This window comes from Prionailurus viverrinus, chromosome C1, assembly GCF_022837055.1.
Source record: "Prionailurus viverrinus isolate Anna chromosome C1, UM_Priviv_1.0, whole genome shotgun sequence".
NCBI lineage: Eukaryota > Metazoa > Chordata > Mammalia > Carnivora > Felidae > Prionailurus > Prionailurus viverrinus.
This window is the reverse complement of record NC_062568.1, coordinates 196,314,499-196,337,292: the sequence shown is the minus strand read 5'-3', so window position 1 is coordinate 196,337,292 and position 22,794 is coordinate 196,314,499. Positions and strand designations below refer to the sequence as shown.

The 22,794-nt window shown below is 42.8% G+C and overlaps 1 protein-coding gene across 4 annotated transcripts in view; it reads left to right on the top strand.

Annotated features, from left to right (window-relative positions):
* RCAN3 (RCAN family member 3) overlaps nucleotides 1-19,802 on the top strand; it is a 40,932-nt gene extending 21,130 nt beyond the window's left edge. Inside the window, exons 3-6 of one of the 4 annotated variants that reach the window (XM_047868991.1) lie at nucleotides 11,137-11,310; nucleotides 12,580-12,751; nucleotides 14,406-14,558; nucleotides 19,274-19,802. In XM_047868991.1, the coding sequence (XP_047724947.1) occupies nucleotides 11,137-11,310; nucleotides 12,580-12,751; nucleotides 14,406-14,558; nucleotides 19,274-19,443 (669 nt within the window). In that variant the 3' untranslated portion in view covers nucleotides 19,444-19,802. Of the gene's footprint in view, nucleotides 1-11,136; nucleotides 11,311-12,579; nucleotides 12,752-14,405; nucleotides 18,655-19,273 lie in introns of those variants that run through there. The other 3 variants (XM_047868993.1, XM_047868994.1, XM_047868992.1) reach the window with 3 other exon arrangements.
* Nucleotides 19,803-22,794: the final 2,992 nt, after the last annotated feature.

Below are 22,794 nucleotides of genomic sequence, written 5' to 3'. Positions count from 1 at the left end.
CCAGACCCACCATATGAAAGTGCTCTTCACCCCATCCAGGTTCTGATGGTCCCACTACTCAGGATCCAGTATGCTGTGCTGGGCCACCTTCCCACACAGACACATCCTCACCGCACTTGGGCTCCGTGACCTTGTGCTGGAATACCTCCCTGCACAGACCTCCCTCCTCACCCTTCTCTCCCCGTTCTCCCCACACTTGGGCTTCGACACCCTGTCAGTCTGCCCCTGTGCTGAGATAACTTTCCTCCTCCCCTGCTCTGGGCAGTCTTCCTGCATGGATACCCTCCTCAGCCCCCTGAGCTTCCACACCCTGTGCTGGGCTGCCCCTCATGGGCATTCTTTCCAAACCCTGTTGGGTTCTGGCCCCCCATGCCAGGCTTGCCTCCCGGGTGACCACCTTCCTCACCCCACTGGAACTCTGACACCCTGCTCAGGGCTGCTGTGGCTCCCGGCTTCCCATCAGCATGGACACACCAACTATACTTGGCTTGGCCTAAAAGCTTCTTGTCTAAATGTTCAGGTATAAAGCTACATTTCTCTTTTTATTTTATTTTATTTTTTTTTTAAATTTTTTTTTTTTTCAACGTTTATTTATTTTTGGGACAGAGAGAGACAGAGCATGAACGGGGGAGGGGCAGAGAGAGAGGGAGACACAGAATCGGAAACAGGCTCCAGGCTCTGAGCCATCAGCCCAGAGCCTGATGCGGGGCTCGAACTCACAGACCGCGAGATCGTGACCTGGCTGAAGTCAGACGCTTAACCGACTGCGCCACCCAGGCGCCCCTACATTTCTCTTTTTAAAGGACAAATAATACGTGTAAGTTTCTTCCCACTGTTGTTTGTGACATTCTTTCAAGCTCACATGTCTTTGGAAAGATGGGTCTCTAGCCTTAAAAATTACCTTCACCCTCTAATGTCCTTGAAGAAAACACCATGAGAAAACAAGCTTGTATCCTTGAATAAATCACACAATCAGTATGTGGTCCTTGTAGCCTCAGCACCTAGGGTAGGACTGGCCTTACTGAATGAGTGAGTGTGGATGAACAGTGAGGAAGATTTCAACAGACAGACACACACACACACACACACACATACACACACCACACACACCCCTAGATGGAGTCCACAGAAATAGATCCCGAAGTCACTGCCAACCACTGGCACATGGGCAAGCTTGAGGATGGAACATTCTTGATCTTTGTGCATAACTGACCTTGATTAAAAAGAATGTCTTTCTGCTTCACATTTTCCTTTTATACTTTAATAACATCATATCCATTTCTGTTTGTTTGAAGTGGTTTTTCATTCCCCTGGTCTAGCCAGGCACCATGAGTACATAGCAAAGCATTTTCTTTTTTCTTTAAAAATTTTTTTTAACATTTATTCATTTTTGGGAGACAGAGCATGAGCAGGGGAGGGGCAGGGAGAGAGAGAGGGAGACACAGAATCTGAAGCAGGCTCCAGGCTCTAAGCTGTCAGCACAGAGCCCATCTCAGGGCTCGAAATTGTGAACCACAAGATCATGAACTGAGCCAAAGTTGGACACTTAACTGACTGAACCACCCAGCTACCCTGCAAAGCATTTTCAAGGCCATCACCAAAGAGTTAATTTTTTTTTAAGTTTATTTATTTTTGAGAGAGAGAAAGAGAGAGCATGAGCAGGGGAGGGGCAGAGAGAGAGCGGGAGACAGAATCCCAAGCAGGCTCTGCACCATCAGCTCAGAGCCCCACTCAGGGCTCGATCTCATGAACCGAGAGATCATGACCTGAGTCGAGATCAAGAGTCAGACACTTAACTGACTGAGCCACCTGGGCGCCCCACCAAACAGTTAAATTATAAGAAATAGCAAACAAAACAAAAAAATAAGAAGATTAAAAGCCACTGAAGTGAAAACAATGTATTTTTTCAACGTGGAGAATTCTGCTATAACTACAAAAAAAAAAAAAAAAAAAATCCCTGCTATCTTCTCCCTCAAGTCCCAGGTTCATAGCAGAGTAATACAAGTTCCTCAGTGTCCTAACAGAGAAGCAGTTTCTCTGCTTCGAAGGGTCAGGGGGCATAGGTCAAGTTCTGAAGATCCTGAGAAGACGGGGCACTGATGTCCTCAATCAGTGGTACACTGTTGCCCAAAACACCCAGGTCTCTGGGGAGGGCATGTCTCCAGGTGGCTGCTCCAGCAATGTGATGCATCTGAACAGTTCCTAACAGACTGTTAGGAAGGGCAGATTCTAATTTTCCATTGGCAGCCTCCACGGTACCTGCCATCTAGTTCATACTGTGTCACTGCTTGTGCGTTCACCTCCTTCTTGGGGAATCCGCATCGTACAGAAGAGCAGCTGGTTTTTTGCGACCACAGAATAGCAAGTGGAATATTGTCAAAGCCCTACCCTATTTGTGTTAATAACAGTAACAGTACTCTATTCTCGTTAGAGTACTTGTTAGAGAACTATTCCTGTTCTAAGAGCTTTAAGTATTCCTTCTGTCCTCCATAATACCCAATGAAGTGAGTACTTTTATTATCCTCAATTAACAGGTAAGGAAAGTAGGCACAGCAAAGGTAAGCAAACTGCCTGTCAAATCCAGACAGTCTAGCTCTAGAGCTCTGTTACTTGAGGAGATAAATGCCTGGTAGAAGCCATCAGACCTTCCTGAAGTTGTCCCTCCAGGTTAGGGATTCCTCCTGAGGTCTTCCCTTTGTGGTCTCGTGTTTGGAGAAGTGACCAGTCTCTGTTAACTGGATGAAGAAGGAATATTTTATCCATGATAAAGGCCAGTGAGCAGAGAGCTTCTGTTCCTCAGGAATGGATATAGAGGAGGGTTTGGTACGTTCATCAGAGCTAGCGCTCCATCACCAAAGTCATAGGGAAGAGACCACAGTGTTGACTTCGATAGAAGGCTGAGACGAGATATGAAGTTCAAGCTGAACCTGGGCTTCCCTCATCTTTCCTACTTCATCAATGGGGAGAAGAGAAAAGAGGAAGTAGAGATTCAGCTGGACACCCCGGAGGGCAGAATCATGGATTTCCTTGTGCGTGAATATATGATACTCACCTTGCCAGCTGAAGCCTGGGTGCTGGGAACGGCAGTCTGGGTGACTGACGCTGTTTCCCTTGTGCCTGAGGAAATTCACACGGTTTTCAGGGAAAGAACTCACTTTTGTGGTCTTTCTCACCTCTAGTGTCGGATCAAAAACTGTGTTTGAGCCCAAGGACCTGGATGAGCTTACAAACCACGGGCCACCTTGAGTCCTCACGTTGGGTAATGCCCACCTGTAACCTGACTGCCTCTTCAAGATGCCCACCAGCAGCACAGTAATGGTCAGGGTAGGAGAAGACAGGCTGAGCAAGACAGCATTCTCTGCTTTTCTCCTTGTGTCTGCTTGCTCCCCAAGTTGGTTGCATCTGCCCTTTTCCTCCAGGAGGCCTCACAGTCTGCTCCTCTGTCTCCTCTGCTCTTTTCAGTAAACAGCCAGGCTTCAGGCTGAAAAGAAAAGGCCCTTGCTGCTGCCCAGGGACTGTCAGGAGCTGGGATCTCGCTGGAAGTTCTCACAGTGAGGGCTTCAAAGATTGTGCCTTTCCGATAAACATTCCCCAGAAAAGCCGAATAAAAAGTGCTTTTGTTTCCTGATGGGCTACAGGTATCATGTGAGTAGCACTGATTGAGTGCAGCACCTCTGGAACTCCAAAACTGAGTGAATGAGAGCGTGGCTGGGTCGCACCTCCTGGTAGAGGCCCTGACTGCCACTCATCAGTTTAACTGTTCGTGTTCCAGTTGGCTGTGGTGGTGTGGTTGTGGATCTCATTCCCCTCCTTCAGTGGCAAACCGTTTTCTAGGTGTTTTCAGGGTAGTGATTGGCCACCAAACTGCTGAAAAATGGCCTCTGCATTGGGCAAACATCTTCTGTAAAGGCACAGTCACACATCTTTTTCAATGAGCCGTGGAAGACAAAAGGAGAAGTTTTTATAACCGCACATACTAGTGACGACTCAGGGTGTGTTGTCCCACGTGAAATAGTAGCCTTGCTGTGCTCCCGGCTGGGCGGAAGGCCGCCACCCGTGTGCGAAGCTCTGGGCCCGACAGGCTGTGCTCAGCAGTGGTGAGGGCTCAGGTCCGCCTCCACAGCTGGCCACAGAAGCCACCTCATCCCATCCCTCCTCTTGTTTCCTTTTTTCTCTCTTCCTTTTTTCTCTTCCTTTTTTCTCTTTTTTGTTAATTTGGCAAGACTTGCCTACAGTAAAACGTAGAGGTCTTAAGTGTGCGATTTGGTGAGTTTTGGCAGTATTTACCCACGTGATGGACACTCTCATCAAGGATATTTCCATCCCGACCCTATTACCAGTTTGCAGTTTGTTGCCATCAAAAATGATTTATCATTGGTTTGACTACTTTCCGTGTACATGGTATAGGAGATATTATGGATTTGGGCAGGAATCATAGCCGCCTAAGAACTTACGTTCCAATAAAGGCAGCGGATGTATTTGTAAACTTAGTATGAACCATTAAAACCTAAAAACCAATACTGAACAGATAGTATCCCGTATCTTCTTGAATTTTAATTCAGTTTCATGCCTCTTTCTGATCTGGAAAGGTGTTGAAGGCAACATGCATGCTATAGGCCAAAAGTTACAGAAGGTTTTTAAGTTTTCTGTGTGTTCTGCTCCCCTCTAGCACTTCTGAATTTAGGGCCCAGAAGTATTACAAGTGCTCAGATTATCAAAGTTTTAAATTCACCATACCCAGGAGCATGCATGCTGTTTTTTTCCTGGTCCGTGAATTCCATCCCTCTGCCTGTTTGAGTCAGCAGTGATACTGACGAGCACCAAAGGCACTTGCCTTTCCCCGGGTGGACACAGAGGCCTTACCTCTGACATCCATGAACCTGCTGGAGAGACGGGATTTGCTATCTCGGATTTACAGACAGACATAGAACATGAGAAATTTCCCGCCGTAGGACTCCAAAGATAATTCCACAGCTGAATGGATTGAGCATCGCTTCTTCTCAACAGTGAAATTGTTCCTTCTCCTTCGTACAGAAGTGGTGGGGTCCTCGGGTTCTTTTAGTCCAAGGCAAAGGGGTCCGGCAAAATCATTTTCACAATGTATTTCTCAGTGAAATTGATGAACCCCACATTCTCTGCTTTGGGATGGGGAACGGGGGACGAGGCAGTGGTATTTCTGGTAAAAGGTCAAGAAATACACGCTTAGCTGCCACCCTCATCTGTCACTCCCTGAAACCTACCTTCACACAAGACCTTTTCTGCTCTTCTCTCTTAATGGGTTTTGTGTGGCTCCTGCCCAGCTGCAAAGTACTTTTCTTGAGTTCCCAAGAAAGCTGTCGGTGACATGTTGTCCTCACATACTTTAGGTGCAAGGTATTTGTAGCCATTAAAAAACAAATTTTTTTTTAATGTTTTGTTTATTTTTGAGACAGAGCATGAGCAGGGGAGAGAGGTAGACACAGAATCCGAAGCAGGCTCCAGGCTTTGAGCTGTCAGCACAGAGCCCAACACGGGGCTCGAACTCATAAACTGTGAGGTCATGACCTGAGCCGAAGTCGGACACTTAACCGACTGAGCCACACAGGCGCCCCTGTTTGTAGCCATTTTTACTGCTGACTCATTGCGCCAGTGATTTCAGCGTATGAAGGCAGCGTCTGTATTTTGTGGAAAACTGCTATAGCAGGAAAAGCCTCAGGGATTGATTTTTAGGCACAATTATTTGTGTTCCTCCTACAGATGTGGTACTGCCCGAGGGGACGCGAAGAGACCACTGGAAAAATAGAATGGTCAATGGCGATTTGGATTTTATGGGATCTTCATTTGCTTATCAGAAGTAAATGTGCAAGACCACCCTTTAACAGGATGGTGTTAATTTTATTTGAGAATTCAGAAGGGTATAAAAGTGAATTATTTCTAAAACAATTCTAAGGAGAAAAGTAATAATTTTGTTTCTGAATAAATTCTACTTGTCACAAGTTATTTTTAGGCCGTGCTGATTCCGACCTCCTGTCTGCAGTCTTCTAAACCCCTTTTGTGCTAATGCTAGGTTGTCAGGAATCTGCCTATCGGTACCTGTGGATTCACACAAGGGCTGAGCTACCAGCCAAGGGCGGAGCTACCAGCCAAGGGCGGAGCTACCAGCCAAGGGCGGAGCTACCAGCTAAGGGTGGAGCTACCAGCCAAGGGCTCTCACGTTGTTCCTCAAAAGGAAACAGTAATAGTTTTGCCTCCTTTTTTGTGTTCCCTACCGCACCTCATAGCTGGAGATCACACGTTTTTTGTTTTTTTTTTTTAATTTTTTTAGATGTTTATTTTTGAGAGAGAGACAGAGCACAAGCGGGAGAAGGGCACAGAGAGAGACAGAGACAGAGACAGAATCTGAAGTAGGCTTCAGGCTCTGAGCTGTCAGCACAGAGGTGGGACTCAAACCCATAAACCGCAACATCATGACCTGAACCTAAGTCAGACGCCCAACTGGCTGAGCCACCCAGGTGCCCGGAAATCACACATTTCTTAAACTGTATTATGCTCCATGAAAATGAGAGGGAAAGAGAAAGAACTAACAAAACTTAGAAAAAGCATACTGATCAGCTCTTGCTTGGCTTTGTTTTTGTATAATTCTGAATCCATTCGCAGATCTTTGAAAATAGGAGAGATCCATAGAACCCACTGCTACCTTCCTGTTATATGCAGTTACACTATATTTCTGGAGTGAAAAAATGTTTTAAAAGGAAACAGGAGGATGTGATCAGGGAGTAGCTGTTTTGTTTGCAAGATAGTGTTACTATAACTACGAAAAATTCATTGTTGTGGGAATTAGGAATAAATATATGGTCCTCTTACCCTTGGCAAGGGAAACTGTTCAATGTATAGAATTACAAAATACTAATATTTCACAAATCATGCTTAATTCTTCCTTGCTTTTCATTTCCACTGCCTTCAGTGTTGATATTTCTTAACTGTCTCACGTGGGAATTTTAATACTTGCTTAGAATTCAAAATGTGAGCATCTGCCAAGAATTAAATAGAATGTAATTTCACAAAATCTCAATTCTAATTTTTTAAAAAAGTGACAAAGCCAACCATCTTTAAAATGGATGCTGAGGGGGGCGCTCAGTCAGTTGGGTGTCCGACTTCAGCTCAGGTCATGACCTCACAGTGTGTGAGTTCGAGCCCCGAGTTGGGCTCTGTGCTGACAGCTCAGAGGCTGGAGCCTGCTTCAGATTCTGTGTCTCCCTCTCTCTCTGCCCCTCCCCTGCTCATGCTCTGTCTCTCTGTCTCAAAAATAAATAAAAACATTAAAAAAAATAAATAAAATGGATACTGAAGAAACTATAAAACATGCCTGGAAGTGTTTATAATTATTAGTATTTCATATACTTACATGTTCATATTTATTTTTAAGAGCCAATGTGCTGTTTAAAAATCCTAACTATATCTCTAATAATTTAGTTGCCCATATTACTTTAATATGTAGGAATAATATAGTAAATAAGAATAGAATCAGTCTTAAAGTTCACCTCCCTTTGAAGCAGCCTGTGGTACATTGGAAATCTAGCACTCAGTGTAAGGTCTGACATACAATTGGTTGCTTAATATATGTAGGTTTTTAAAGTTTATTTATTTTGAAAGAGAGACAGTGCAAGTGGGGAAGGGATAGAGTGGGGGAACAGAGAATCCCAAGCAGGCTCCGCACTGCCAGTGCAGAGCCCGATGTAGGGCTCGAACCCATGAAACCGCGAGATCATGACCTGAGCCAAAACCCAGAGTGGGTCACTTAACCAATTGAGCCACCCAGGCACCCCTTTAATTTTTTTTAAGTTTATTTATTTTTGAGAGAGAGAAAGAGGGGCAGACACACACACACACACACACACACACACACACACACACACACACAGAATCCGGAGCAGGCTCCAGGCTCTGAGCTGTCAGCACAGAGCCTGACTGGGGGCTCAAGCTCACAAACTGTGAGATCATGACCTGAGCCGAAGTCAGATGCTCAACCAACTGAGCCACCCAGGTGCCCCTTAATATCTGTATTTTTTAGATGAATGAGCAAAAATGATGTAATTTTTAAGTAAATTATGTTTTCTAAATCACAAGGGATATTTGAACATTAGAAGAATAAATATTTGATAAATCATTTCACATTTTCACATTGGAAAAATATTGTGAAGTGGTAGGAAAATATTCAAACTGAGAGAAGTTAACAAATGATTTTTAATTCAGTATCAACAACTAATTGAAGGTTCTGCAGATAAACCAAAAACAAAGGTATTTTTCAGGTTCCTTTATTATGTTATCTTTGGCAAGCCTAAGGAATATTTCTTAAAGTATTGAGAATTTTCTTAGGTCTGTTTTGTTACATTTCACTTATTAAATTGCATAAAAGTAAAGTTAATGTTGCTGTTCCAGTAATTGAAGTTGGGTTTTTTTCATTATTGCCATTTATTAACAAATGGGAGTAGCACCATTTTTTTTTCTCAGCCTTATAGAATAACTCGCTCTTTATTGCTCTATTTCGTCTCAGATATTTAGGATATGTATATATATATATAGTTATTTTTTACCAAACAATGCTAATTTTGTAGAATTACATATTCCCAAACGAACCTTGAGAAAAAGATTTTGTTGTTTTGCTTTTGTAAAAGAGGGACTATGGCTGTAGGATATTATGTGTCTTTAAAGAAGATGCTAAATGCACATTACTAGCATCATTCATAGAAATTCTATCCAGGGGGGTAAATAGAAAGTGAAAAAAAAAAAATTGAAAAGAAAGCCAAAGAGGAGAGAATAGGAAGATAGAAAATATGAGGAAAGTAGATAAAATAAGATGGTAGGCATCCAAAAATATCAGTAATCACAACAGTGGACTACTTCGTCCAATTAAAAGCTAATGACATCAGAAAGGTACATTCATAGGGGCGCCTGGGTGGCTCAGTCGATTGAGCTTCCGACTTTGCCTCAGGTCATGATCTCATAGTTCGTGAGTACAAGCCCCAGGTTGGGCTCTCTGCTGTCAGCAGAGCCTGCTTGGGATCTTCTGTCCTCCTCGCTCTCTGCCCTTCCCCCACTGCCTGCCCCCCCCCCTCCCAAATAAACTTAAAAGGTACATTTATATAAACTGTTCCCCTGAAGCTAGATCTCCGGGAACTCTGCCATTCCAGATACAACTGGGAAGTACCCTTCCCCTAAAAAACTCCATTTAGATAAAACTCTAGAAAATACGATCTAATCTAGAGTGATAGAAAAATGATAGGCATTGCTGGTGGGGTGGGGCACCTCATACGTAAAAGTCATTTGTGCTGAGAAAAGACTTAAATTTCAAAGGTAAAACCATAACACTTTGAGAAATGATCTAGGAGAACATCAATCTGAATATAGAAGGATTCTTCTCTTTCTTTCTTTCTTTCTCTCTTTCTCTCTTTCTTTCTTTCTTTCTTTCTTTCTTTCTTTCTCTCTTTCTCTCTTTCTCTCTTTCTTTCGAGAGGGAGAGCATAAGCAGGGGAGGGGCAAAGAGAGAGAGGGAGAGAGAATTCCAAGCAGGTTCTGTGCTTGTAGCACAGAGCCTGATGTAGGGCTCAAACCCACGAACTGAGATCATGACCTGAGCTGAAGTCGAAAGCTGGACACTCAACTGACTGAGCCACCTAGGCGCCCCTAGAAGGATTTCTTAGGACACAGAAAGCACAGAAGGAAGAAACTGATAAATTCAGTAATGTGCAGATCTAAAACTTGTGTTTCTCAAACACACACACACACACACACACACACCAAAAAGAGCTGGGAAAAAAATATTTATGGCCCATTTAATTGACAAAGAATTAGTATTTCTGTGGAATTTCCATGACTCAATAAAAAAAAAGACAACCCAGGAGAAAAATGGGCAAAAGATATAAACAGGCATATGACATTAACAGGCGTCCCAAATAACCAATAAATAGGAAAAGAGGCTCAACCGCAATCTTCAGAGAAATGTGAATGATAACCAACATCAGAGCCCATTTGCAAGCCCCTACCTCCCATTAATAAAAAGTCCATATTAAGCAAAGATGCCTGCAAAGGTGTGTCGACAAAGACATAACTATAGCACATGTCTGCTCTTAGAGAGTAAACTGGTACAAACACTTTGGGAAACTATCTGGCGGTATCTACTGAAGTTAAAGATGTGCCAAGTGTAAGGCCCACGAATTCCACTTATAGGTGGGTCCACCAGGGAAACTCCTGCATTTAGGTACCAAGAGATGTGTGCAAGAATGTTCATGGCACCACTGTAGCAGACAATATGGGGCAGTCCAGATTCCACCAGCATTGGATAAATCACCGTGTGGCTCTTAGGTGGAATACTCCGTAGCAGCAGAAAAAAAAAATGACTTACAGCTACAAGGAAGACTTTTAGGAGCAAAATGTAAGGGAAAAACCTCACAAAAAGTTACAGAAGTGTACATGCAATGTGGTTATGTCTTTCAGGACACAAATGTAAAACTATCAAGAAAAGTATGGGAATAATAAGCACAAAACCCAGAAATGGTTACTTTAAAGGAGGAAACAGATGAGCTGGAAAAAGCCAGTCTGGCTCAGTGGGGGCTTCAAACCAGTACAGTGTTCTTGTTCTGTGATTGCATGTATTTAGATCTTTGTTTATACTTGACATTTGTTTATTTTATAATTCGAACCTATACAATATTTAATAAAGTTAATTACTTTTAAAATAGGTGCAAATTGCCGAATTTAGCCCATGGTAATGGGATACCTATGTACACCTGCAATAAAAGTACACGTTTTTGGAAAAATGGGGGGCGCCTGGGTGGCGCAGTCGGTTAAGCGTCCGACTTCGGCCAGGTCACGATCTCGCGGTCCGTGAGATCGAGCCCCGCGTCGGGCTCTGGGCTGACGGCTCAGAGCCTGGAGCCTGTTTCCGATTCTGTGTCTCCCTCTCTCTCTGCCCCTCCCCTGCTCATGCTCTGTCTCTCTCTGTCCCAAAAATAAATAAACGTTGAAAAAAAAAAAAAAGAAAAATGGTAAATCATGAGTTCCATCCCATTACGTTTAATTAAATTTCCTTTTGCTAAAGGTTTTCCTTCTTCTCCCCCCCTCCCCATTTCCCCTGCCCTGCTGCTCCCCAATTTTTAGGAGAGATTTGAAGCACTTTTCACTGTCTATGATGACCAAGTGACATTTCAGTTGTTCAAAAGCTTTAGAAGAGTCAGAATAAATTTCAGCAAACCAGAAGCAGCAGCAAGAGCGCGAATAGAACTCAACGAAACAGACTTCAACGGGAAGAAGCTGAAGCTGTATTTTGCACAGGTACAGGTGGACAGGGAGGGCACTGTTCTCTCAACCCCCTTTCTTCCCAAAGTACCGTCAGTTCTCCATTTTCTTGCTTATTGCATCAGAGGTCTTTGAATCCCAAGCAGCAAGTAATGTAAAAGTATTTTTCCTTTATTTTACAGATATATAAATATTTATTAAGCATAGTTTCCCTCCTAACTCTGTTTTGCTTATACTGATAGTCAAAGGAATTCATTTTTCTGGGCACCATTTCTCAACTGGTGAAGCCCTGACACCCTAAGATCAGTGAATTAACTTTCCTCCTGTGCACCTGTGATGGCACTTGTGATGTGACATCCTTGGGAGAATTGAGAAAATCGTCTCTGAAACCGTTTCTATGTTGTGTGATTCATATGAGACCCCTCACTGAAAATAGCTGCCAGCCTAGGGATGACCAGGGGGGTGGCGAGGACCGTGCAAAAAAGGCTGTTTCTGGGAGCCTGTGGGTTACCAAGAACCGTAAGTGCTTACTGTTCTAATCCCTATTGGTGGAATTCTCTGAAACTAATTTCTCCTCAGAAGAATTGATGACATAAAGGCTTTTGACCTCTATTCATGTATTAAGTGGGCTGTTTTACTTTCAACTGATGCTTTTCCCCCTTGGTCTTAACTTCCAAATTAAAAAAAAAAGGAGTGGGGCGGGGGGAGGGAGGAAGTACCTGAGTGGCTCAGTCGGTTAAGCGTCCGAGTCTTGATTTCAGTCCAGGTCATATCTCTGGGTTCATGAGTTTGAGTCCCGCTTCAGGTGCCACGCTGACAATGTAGAGCCTGCTTGGGATTCTCTCTCTCTTCCTCTCTACCCCCCTCCCACTCTCTTTCTTTCTCTCTCTCTCTCAAAAATAATAAATAAACTTTAAAAAAGCAGAAGCTTGTTGTCTCACACTCCAAACGAAAACCTAGATGACAGTTGTCAGGATATTTCAGTGGAGCTGCTTGAGACGCAGCCGATGTGACCTAATCTCTTCTACAATCGGCATGTAGGTTTCCTACCATTCATTGTTCCTTCATCTGTTTGTCAGTTGCTTCTTCCAGGCAGCTGTCGAACACCCGGTGTGCGTGGGCTCTGTGCTGTGCACCGTGTGTGCCCCGGGGTAAACTAAATAGACCGGCCGCTGCTGGGAGGTGCGGGCTGTGGAGGGGGGCTTGGCTTTCGTGGTCTGCGAAGAGGTGTCACAGCCTGAAGAGGAAAAGGAAGAAACAGCCCCGTTGCAACCTGGTCTTGAGAACCTCCGTCCTTCCCCACAGGTACAGATGTCCAGTGAAACACGGGACAAGTCGTATTTACTGCCACCCCAGCCAGTCAAACAGTTCCTCATCTCCCCTCCCGCGTCGCCTCCGGTGGGGTGGAAGCAGGGGGAAGACGCGACACCGGTTATAAATTATGACTTACTCTGTGCAGTTTCCAAACTGGGACCAGGTAACAAACTTTCATCTTTCCTTTTTTTTTTTTTTTTCCCCAAGAAACTTTTTTGTTTTTGAGAGAGAGCAGAGGGGGAGGAGCAGAGGGGTGGCGAGGGGGGAGAGAGAGGGAATATCTCAGGCAGGTTCCACACTCAGCCCAGAGCCCGATGTGGGTCTGGATCCCATGACCCTGGGATCATGACCTGAGCCAAAATCAAGAGTCTGATGCTCAACTGAGCCCCGCAGGCATGAGAAACCTGAGAAACTTTTGTGTTAAAGGCCATATTCAGCAATTTGTGTTCTAGCCAACTGGTAGCAACACGATCAGAGTGGAGGATAAAGTCAAATAAACCCGGGTTCAAACTCTAGCGTTTGCTAACTTTGTGATTTTTTTTTTTAAGATTTTAAAAAAATGTTTGTTGATTTTTGAGGGGGAGAGAGGGGGACAGAAGATCTGAAGTGGGCTCTGTGCTGACAGCAGAGAGCCAGATATGGAGCTTGAAGTCAGGAACTGTGAGATCATGACCTGAGCCAAAGGCAGACGCTTAACCGACTGAGCCACCCAGCTGCCCCTTTAAGATTTTATTTTTTAAATAATCTCCACACCCAATGTGAAGCTTGAACTCACAACCCCGAGACCAAAAGTCACATGCCGGTTGCCCTGCAAACTGTGATCTTCAGCAAGTTACTTAGCTCCAATTTCTGAACCTGTTTTCTCATCTAAAGTAGGGGTCATAATAGCTCCCGTTCAGTGTGGACTCAGTATAAGGATTAAATGTTATATACATAATACTCATAAATGTAACCACAGTTTTAACTGCTGCAGATTCTACTAGTAATAACAGGCCGTTAGTGAATGTTGGTTACCTTCTCTACACTGAAGACTTACTTCAAGGAATTGGTGGCAATACCAAACCATTCCTTCTAAATTCTTCTACTTATTTTCATTTCTTTTTCTTTGATTTCTCTCATCTCTTTAAAATAATATAAGAAATCAATGCCATTGCTGGGTGTCCACCTACAATAATATTATGCCTCTTATAAAGGGAAACAGGCTTTTTAGGGAGGTGGCTTACTGTTGTTTTTAGACATGATAGGCTATCTCTTAGATGTATGAGGTCCTATAATAAAGGGCTTGCTTGGGGCATCTGGGTGGCTCGGTGGGTTAAGTGTCCGGTTTCAACTCAGGTCATGATCTCACAGCTTAGGAGTTTGAGCCCCACGTCAGGCTCTGTGCTGACAGCTCGGCGCCTGGAGCCTGCTTCGGATTCTGTGTCTCCCTCTCTCTCTGCCCCTCCCCCGCTCGTGCTCGCTCTCTCTCTCTCTCTCTCTCTCTCCCTCCCTCCCTCCCTCCCTCAAAAAACATAAATAAACATTTAAGAATTAAAAAAAATAATAAAGGGCTTGCTGATGCTGCCTGGAACCTTACAAGTCTCTCCTGCAGGAAAACCAAAATCATTCTGAAGTTAAGCAGTTCACTCATACTGTTCATACAACAGTAATTAGCATTTCCATTTTAACTCCCAAGACCTCAGTACCCCTCACCAGCTAATTTCTTAAAAGGGCAGAACTGTCTAAGAACCTTCAAGTATCCGATCTCTCATGCCAAAACTGAGTGGAACAAGAAGTTTTAAGACACAGACACCTGTTCTTGCCGTTTACCTCCACAGGAGAGAAATACGAGCTCCATGCAGGAACTGAGTCGACACCCAGCGTGGTGGTTCATGTCTGTGACAGTGAAACTGAAGAGGCAGAAGAAACAAAAAACCCCAAACAGAAAATTACCCAGACGAGGCGCCCCGAACCTCCAGCCGCAGCACTGGGTGAGCCCCAGACCTTCGATGGGGCGCTGTGAGGCCGCTGGTTGTGGTGCCAGGCAGGTGCCCTTGTGGGCTCAGTACCGGAGCCCCGTGCCCCTCTGCAGCGTTGCCGGTCATTGGCGCTGATCCTGTGGGGGGGGGAGGCTGGGAGTGAATGGGGCGTGGTGTGTTTTGTCACCACGCCTGTGCTGCAGACATAGCCCTATCAGGTCGCGGCAGATTTTACCTGGTCGCAATTTTAACAGATCTTCTGAACAGCACATGAAATGAAAGGATTGGCCCCCAACGTGCCGCAACTCTTGACCATTTTTTAAGCGGTAGCAAATTAGGAAATTTGGCTGATTTCTGGCTCCTTCCAGCAATGGTAACTTCCCTGATTCCATATCGCATGGGGTACCAAAAAACTAAAGCGGTAGTCACCGAGCTCAGTACCATTTTTATGAATTTAAAAATAGTCTTACAATTTCAGTAATCTGCTGTGGGTACTTTTGTAATGGTATAATAGCTTCCAGCTACTCTGTTGATCAAAGGTCAATTGTTCCTCCATATACGTGAAATTTTTTGCACAGAAAGAAATCTGAAATGTAGAGTAATTGATAGAGAATCATTTTTCTCAAGTAGTTTTTTCTTTAGCTTTGGGGAGGAAATGCCAAATTCACTTTGACTATGGGAATCACATAGTACAAATCCGTGTGGGTGTTACTCTCTTCCCTGTTACTGTTAAACTTCAAGAGGACGGTGACGCACAGACCACTGTTCCCAATGCACCGTCCCTCCCAGAGAAAGAACTGCTACTTTGGAAGTAGGGCATACCACCAGAGAGTTTGACGAGGACCTCAGGTGGCTCATGCGATCTGCCATGTGGGACCATGTGCTAGCCTGTAGCATACCCAACTGTCTTTAGCCACCTGTTGAGTTTTTCAATGGTAAACATATTGTGTGTGTCATTCATTGACTTTAAAGTTTTTTTTTTAATGTTTATTTTTGACAGAGAGACAGAGCATGAGTGGGGAGGGGCAGAGAGAGAGGGAGACACAGAATCCGAAGCAGGCTCCAGGCTCTGAGCTGTCAACGCAGAGCCTGATGCGGGGCTCGAATTCACAGACCGTGAGATCATGACCTGAGCCAAAGTCGGATGCTCAACCGACTGAGCCACCCAGGCACCCCTTCATTGACTTTAAATTAGAAAAGGTACCAATAAGGTTTTCCGAAGACCAATGTTTAATGGCCTATTTAAACATTTTCCAGTTTCCTTTGGAAGAAAAGACACACACATTCTTTTCCGCTGAGTTAGGTAAAGATGGGGGAAATTGAGATCATTCAGATAGTCAGACTTCTGTTCCTGGTGCAGTCTTTTATACTCTGGCTCACACTTGGCATTTTTCCCTAAAACAGAATCGTTTCTTACTTGTGTTTCAGGAGTGGATAGTGGAAGCCCCTAAAGCAGAAGCAAGCATCTTTTTAACTTTCTGTGGTCTGTTCAGACTTTGTAATCCTTTTATAGAAAAGTCTCATAACTAAGAAAACCTGGCTTTGGTCAGGTGGCTCTGCTGAGCTCTGTTCACTGTGCTGTTTCCTCCATGTGTCAGATGTCTGGAGCCCCCTGGCATGTGTGTGAGGGGCCGCACATGGGAGTTTGGACCAATAAACCAAGGAGGCTGTGCCCACATGGAGAGAAGAACACAAATTCATGCCAGGATGTCCGTACATTTTTGGTAGCATGTTTTTGTGGGTTAGAGGTTCTTATTATGAGAGATTTATCTCTGAGGACTTAAACTGTATTGCCAAAAAAAAAAAGTTTTCTATATTTTCCTTGCCCTCAAATTCTCTAAGATGTTACACTCTCCTCTTTATAGATGTTCACTGCTACTAAGCTTCAACATAAATTCAGTTGAAATTTGTGATCTCATAAGCAGTTTATTAAATTCAGATAATTGTTTGGCAGTTTAACTGACAGTCACTTGATACATTTGCTTTGCATTCTAAATTTCCCATTTTGCCAGTTTTCAGTCTTACCTGGCTACACTAATCATTGCAGATTGGACCCTGTCAGGAAATGTGTGTATTTTCAACAGGTGGGAATTAAAATTTTTCCTTTTAGGTAATGTTTATTAGCTATAATTTTCTAAGTAATCAGAATCCATGATGTTTTATTATTTGGCGTGGCTTTCATGGTCTTCCTTCCAATTAAAGAATAGTCTATCCCTAACTTACATAATCTGGTTTTAAAGTCAGGCAGTGCAAATTACCTGAATATTTTCTTTTTCTCTGTTCTTATTTTTTTGAGAGTATTGAATAAATTGGAAAACTTAAATATATATTAAATATAAAATACGTAATATATATTAAACTTTTCTGAATGGAAAACATTAATATTTTCATTACCTCTAATGTAGTTCCATAAGGTGAATGCTAAAAGAAAAACTACTAAATGCCCATAAACTTTTAACTATTGTGAAATTAACCAGTTTCTCAACAAGTATGATGGGCTCTGGCCTTTTTTTGGCCATTTTTATATCCAGCTCATGTAACCATCTTATAAGAGATGAGGCTCGTGTTCTTTTTTTAAGTTCCTTTTAATACGTTTAGCTACATTTTTCTTCTCTGAAGTTGAGTTATTACTTAGATTGAACTGATAGTAGAGTAGCTATGTGCTCTTTGGAAATCATAACTTCTTCTTGGGAATCAAATTACTTAGAGCATTGTGAGGAAAGAAAATGATGCTTTGTGTTAGGAAAAAAACAGTCTGTGAGGGATAAGAAAATCATAGCACTTAATGAGAATAGTCAACAGAACCTGCAGTGCGTTGGCTCTTCCGTTCTAGGTTCTTGCAGCATACCCACCTGATAAAACCAGAAATCAGCCCATTTAAGAAGTGTGCTGGTGTGAGGATCGACTAGTTGAAGGTTCTAAGAGGCAGAAAGGGTATGAACAGTTCCCTTGCCCTCGGGAGCAGAGAGCAGGAGAGCAGACTAATCTTACTGTCTGCTTCTTGAGACTTTATACACTAAACCTGTCCACATAACTGAGAGCCCAGTAAACGCTACCAGGAACTTTTAAGCTCAACAAAATGGTTCAAATAGAACATGGTGTGTTTGAATCAGAGCTGCCAGGAGATGGGGCAGGAACAGCACTGTCGTTCTTTTAGAAAATGGTCATTTTGTTTCCCACTCCCAGCGATTTCATCTCAAAAACTGTCGTGATCGAAAGTGAAGCCTAGATTCTCTCAGAACCTGAGCCACTGTGCTGAAGGAGGCTTTGGAAAATGACGTACTCTACTCCTCCTGTGACACAGACGAGAAAACTTGAGGTGATGCGACTTGTTTCAAAGCTCGCAGGGACTAGCTTGCATTCCCAGCTCCCATGTTTGGGCCTTTTCTACTTTTTTCTTGCATAGGCCTCTTTAGAGGCCCTCAGAAGCAGTGAATCTCTGTCATAAGAAAACAGACAAACAAAAAAAAGGGAAAAGAATTCTATCTCCCCCTGAAGGGATACAGTGAACAAGAAACATCAGATGAAGGTAGTGACTTAGTAATTTCATGAGTGAAGTTATGTTCCGTGTTTGTGTTTCGGTTGTCATCGTGCTGTTGGGATTGGAATCCCATTAAGTAATGGCATTTTGGTAGCCAGCAATTATGTTGACATTTTGTGTGGGCTTTCCTAGATTTTAGGCATAACGAGATTAAAATATAAACAGTCATACTTGAGATGTGACTCTCAGGAAGCAGCGTGAGATCTCGTCGGATTTGGAAACAGTTTGCAGTGGAATGACACCATTACCCAGTGCTTGTAAAAGGTTGAAGACTGACCTGTGCTTCATGTTTTTAGATAGACTCGTTTACAGACCATAGCTTTATTTTTAAAAGGGAAGATCTCAAACATAATTAAGCAGTGGAAAATGTATGCTTTTCTTTGGTGCATCAAAGTTCCCTGTCTGCTGGTATCTGCCTTTTCTCTGAAGATGTGTACTTTAATACCTGTCACCCAGGTGAACGTGGTCAACCTTCCTTCCCCCCTCCACCCCCCCACTGTGCTCCTGTTTTCCACCTACATTTGCATCGTCCTGTATGAAAGGAAACAAATTACTTTATCCGTGTGACAATATAAAGGAACAAAAGGTGAGGGGATTCATTCCTCCCAGCTGGAAGGTAAGTCCATTGTAATAGAAGCTCACTTTTTAACAAGTTAAATACATTTGAAGAAAAAGGTTTATGAACCTTGTTCAACAATATGACAAGTACTCGTTTGCTTTATAAACTCCCCTTGGGGTCCGGGCCAGCCAGATCATTTTCATTGGAACGCCATCGTTGTGTTTAACCATGAATCGGGAAAATGCCAATACCTTGAAGGGTGTTGTTTTTATTACCAAATACACAAGCCACAAAGCAACAGGAAGTTGCTACAACTGCTAGGTTTTACCGACCAAAAAAATCATAAAAACGGTCACGTTCAAAATAGAAGTTTCCAGCCAAGCTTAAGAAAAACGAACATTGAGCTGAGTCCAAGTGTCTCCATCCATTTAAACAGAAGTGTAAAGACCTTTTACTACATTAGACACGTGGTCTCTCTTGTAAACTGTGTTTCCTTTTGAAGCAAAATCAATTATGGGCTGCAGACCCTTGGAGTTTCCTGCACCGCTTCGACTGAATGTTCATTCTGTCATAACGGAAGATCTCTATGCAGATAATATGCGCTTTCCTGTATTGTTTCCTATTTAGTGCCCAGGCTGCCTCCCCCAGACTGGGGACTGCGGAGAGAGAAAGGTGGCTACTCATGTGGCTGCGCTATTCCCTTCCCACGGCCTGTCACCCCGAGGTGGGGGCCCCAGACAGGAGGGATCCACGTTTCTGCTGCCAGCGCACATGTCCTCCAACTTTATCTTCATTGAACCCAGGAGTTGGATTGCCATTTTATGTGAACATGTTTGTGATCTTGTGTTATCTTCATGGGCACGTTACTTTTCTGGTACTATAAATTATAGTGAATATATTGTACTTCCAAAAACTGGTCAGTAATTTATATACATGTATTCCGTATTTTAGTGTGCTTGAAGTGACAGTCCGTAATTCGTAGTAGTTCGTTACTTGTCAACTTTGGCTATCCTGTATTTTTAGGACATGTAAACGTTCCTTGTCCTATCAAAGTGACAAAAGCAGAATGTAATTTTTTTGGAATCCTTGTGATTACTTGTAACAAGTTTTGTTTTTAAGGCTAATAAAAATAAAATTAGGTTTGTTTTTTTTTTAATCCATCTGTTGGATTGAGTTCTTGTACTATTTTTAATAACTGTCATTTACACTGGGACACCTGGCTGGCTCAGTTGGTAGAACAGGCAACTCTCGATCTCTCGGGGTTGTTAAGTTTGAGCCCCATGTCGGGTGTGGAACCTACTCTAACTAGTAGATTCCGGTTGAACATTAGTACTGTGCTGTGCCAGAGTTAAAGGTGTTAACTCACTGCAGACTCTGGCAATAACCCCGATGGTTTGAGTTCTTTACCAAGAAAAGTTTTCTTACCTGGGTTTATCCTCAGTTAAAAATGATTCATTCCAGGTAAAGGCTTATTTTCTGTCTTGGTTTAAAAAACCAAAAACCCTCCAAATCCAAATGCTGAAGCTAAAAATGACTGTAAAGCTTATCTAGTGCAGTGATTGTTTCAATATATACTTAATTCTTCAGCCGTAGAACTCTATTCTTTGTTCCAGTGAAATCTTACATAAAGTCTAATGTAAAACTGATTACCAAACAAAGGTGAACAGCTGCTCCCTTTGAAGGGATTGAGGGAGAAGTGAGGACTAGAAGGGTATCTAGCCCCTGGGAGAGCTCAGCAGAACAGTCCCAAACACCAGTCTGTCCAGTGGCTGCCACATCCCCATGCATGCATCTTTATGAGTAAATGCCCAAGAAGAATTGCCAAATTCATACATCTGGATGGTAGCCAACCTGGGACTAGAACCATAGTTTCCTGCCTCCGTTCCAGGTGGACCATGCTCCACTACTCTGTTAAACTGAAATCTTTCGGTTTTTTTTTTTTTTTTTGGAAGAATTAGGATTCAAAGGCTCTTAAAATTGTTAAGTGTTTTGTTTGTTTCAGTAAAACTAAAAGCGGATTAGTCCCCAACGGTTCTCCTTTAAACAGATGTTTTTCCAAGCTGTGTTCCTCAGGGCTGCCTCCAGGGGGAGCCAGGCTCCCAAGTCAGTGGGACCTTGCACCCTGCTTCAGACCCACCTGCATTCCTTGTGCAGAATGGCGTTAGCATGAGATTGCACTTGAGCTAAGGATTCCTGGGCTGAAACAACAACTTGTAGAACCACTGCAAATAACCTGAGGATAAAATGATTTTTTTAATTCAGAATAGAAAATAGGAGAATAAAGGTTTAAGTAATTTACCTCATGAAAATAGACTTGACTTGGGGCATCTGGGTGGCTCAGTCCGGTAAGCATCCAACTTCAGCTCAGGTCATGATCTCATGGCTTGTGGGTTCAAGCTCCACATCAGGCTCTGTGCTGACAGCTCAGAGCCTGGAGCCTGCTTCGGATTCTGTGTCTCCCTTTCTCTCTGCCCCTCCCCTGCTCATGCTCTGTCTCTCTCTGTCTCTCAAAAATAAAACCTTTAGAAAACAAAAAATTTTTTAATTTTTTTATTTATTTTTGAGACAGAGCATGAGCAGGGGAAGGGCAGAGAGAAAGGGAGACACAGAATCTGAAGCAGGCTCTAGGCTCCGAGCTGTCAGCACAGAGCCGACACAGGGCTCGAACTCACGGACTGTGAGATCATGACCTGAGCCGAAGTCGGATGCTTAACCCACTGAGCCACCCAGGCACCCCTAGAAAAAAAAAAATTTATTTAAAAAAATACACTGACTTAAAAGTGAAATTCAACAGTGTATGAAATTCAACAGAGTCCAATTATCACCAAGACACGTGTTAAACTAGATAGCAGGAGTGGGCAGAAATTCCCGCTGCCTTTTCTGAACACGTCACAATGTGGTTCTAATCTAGAAGGAGAAAGGATTAAAATTCTTATACACATGAGCAACATCTCAAGTCTTGCTAAACATCTCCCAGTCTTCTGAGACATAGAAGGTATAACTATAAGTTAGTTGTAGATTAAGTATTTAGATAGTAATGTTATTTGTGAAAAGCTTATGGTGAAAATGCCTGGGAAAGTTGACTAGTTTCTGTATTGCCATGCTTCTAGGAACTTTTTAATTTTAATTTAATTTGAGAGAGTGCAAATTAATTTGAACTAGGATATACCGTGTTTATCAAATCTAATTAGCGACAGAGCCCTTTTGCCCAGAAGTGTTCCATTGCATTGCTGTCCGGGGAACATTTAGAGAAACATTCTACTAAAATCTTGACATGCAGTCTGATTAAAGGATAGTTTTGTGAATTAAAATTTCTTTATTAATTTCTCTAAGAAGGACAGTTATGAGGTTGGGGTATCAGAAGGGCCTTCCTGATTGAATAAATGGGAAAACCAAGTTGATAAAACTATTAGAATTTACAAAAGGTCAGCAGAGAATACAAGAATAACTTAGAAAGATCAGTAGCATTCCCTTACACCATCAATGACCAATATATAAGCAATAACACTCACAATTGCAACAAAACATCAGCATAAACAAACTTTCGAACTCTAATAAGGACATGATAATTTACGTACGTGCTTTTAAGCGGGATAACTTCATATTTTAGGAACGTCAAATTTTTTCCAAATTCTAAATTCAATGGAATCTTTGTCAAAATTCCAGCTATATATTTTTTTACACTACACTCATTAAACTTATTCTAAAAGAATAAAAAAAAAATAGTTAAGACAACCTTAAAAAGAAAAAAGGTGCAGGAGTTGCCCTAACAATATTAAGACAACCTAAAAAGTCACATGAGATTGATACAAGAAAAGTCAAAGTTTTAAAAGAAGAATAGACACAGACCAGTGTCTACGTAAGATGTAAAAACTTTTTAAGTTTATTTATATTGAGAGAGAGAGTGCAAGTGGTGGAGGGGCAGAGAGAGAGAGAAAATCCCAAGCAGGCTCTGCACCACCAGCACAGAGCCCAACGCGGGGCTCGAACCCACAAACCATAAGATCATGACCTGAGCCGAAGTCGGACGCTTAACCGACTGAGCCACCCAGGCGCCCCTGCAGATTTTAATATACAATAGAGAGGCATCATAAATAATCAGAGAAAGGCTACACTGCCTAGCCGATGGTATTGGGGAAAAAGCTTTA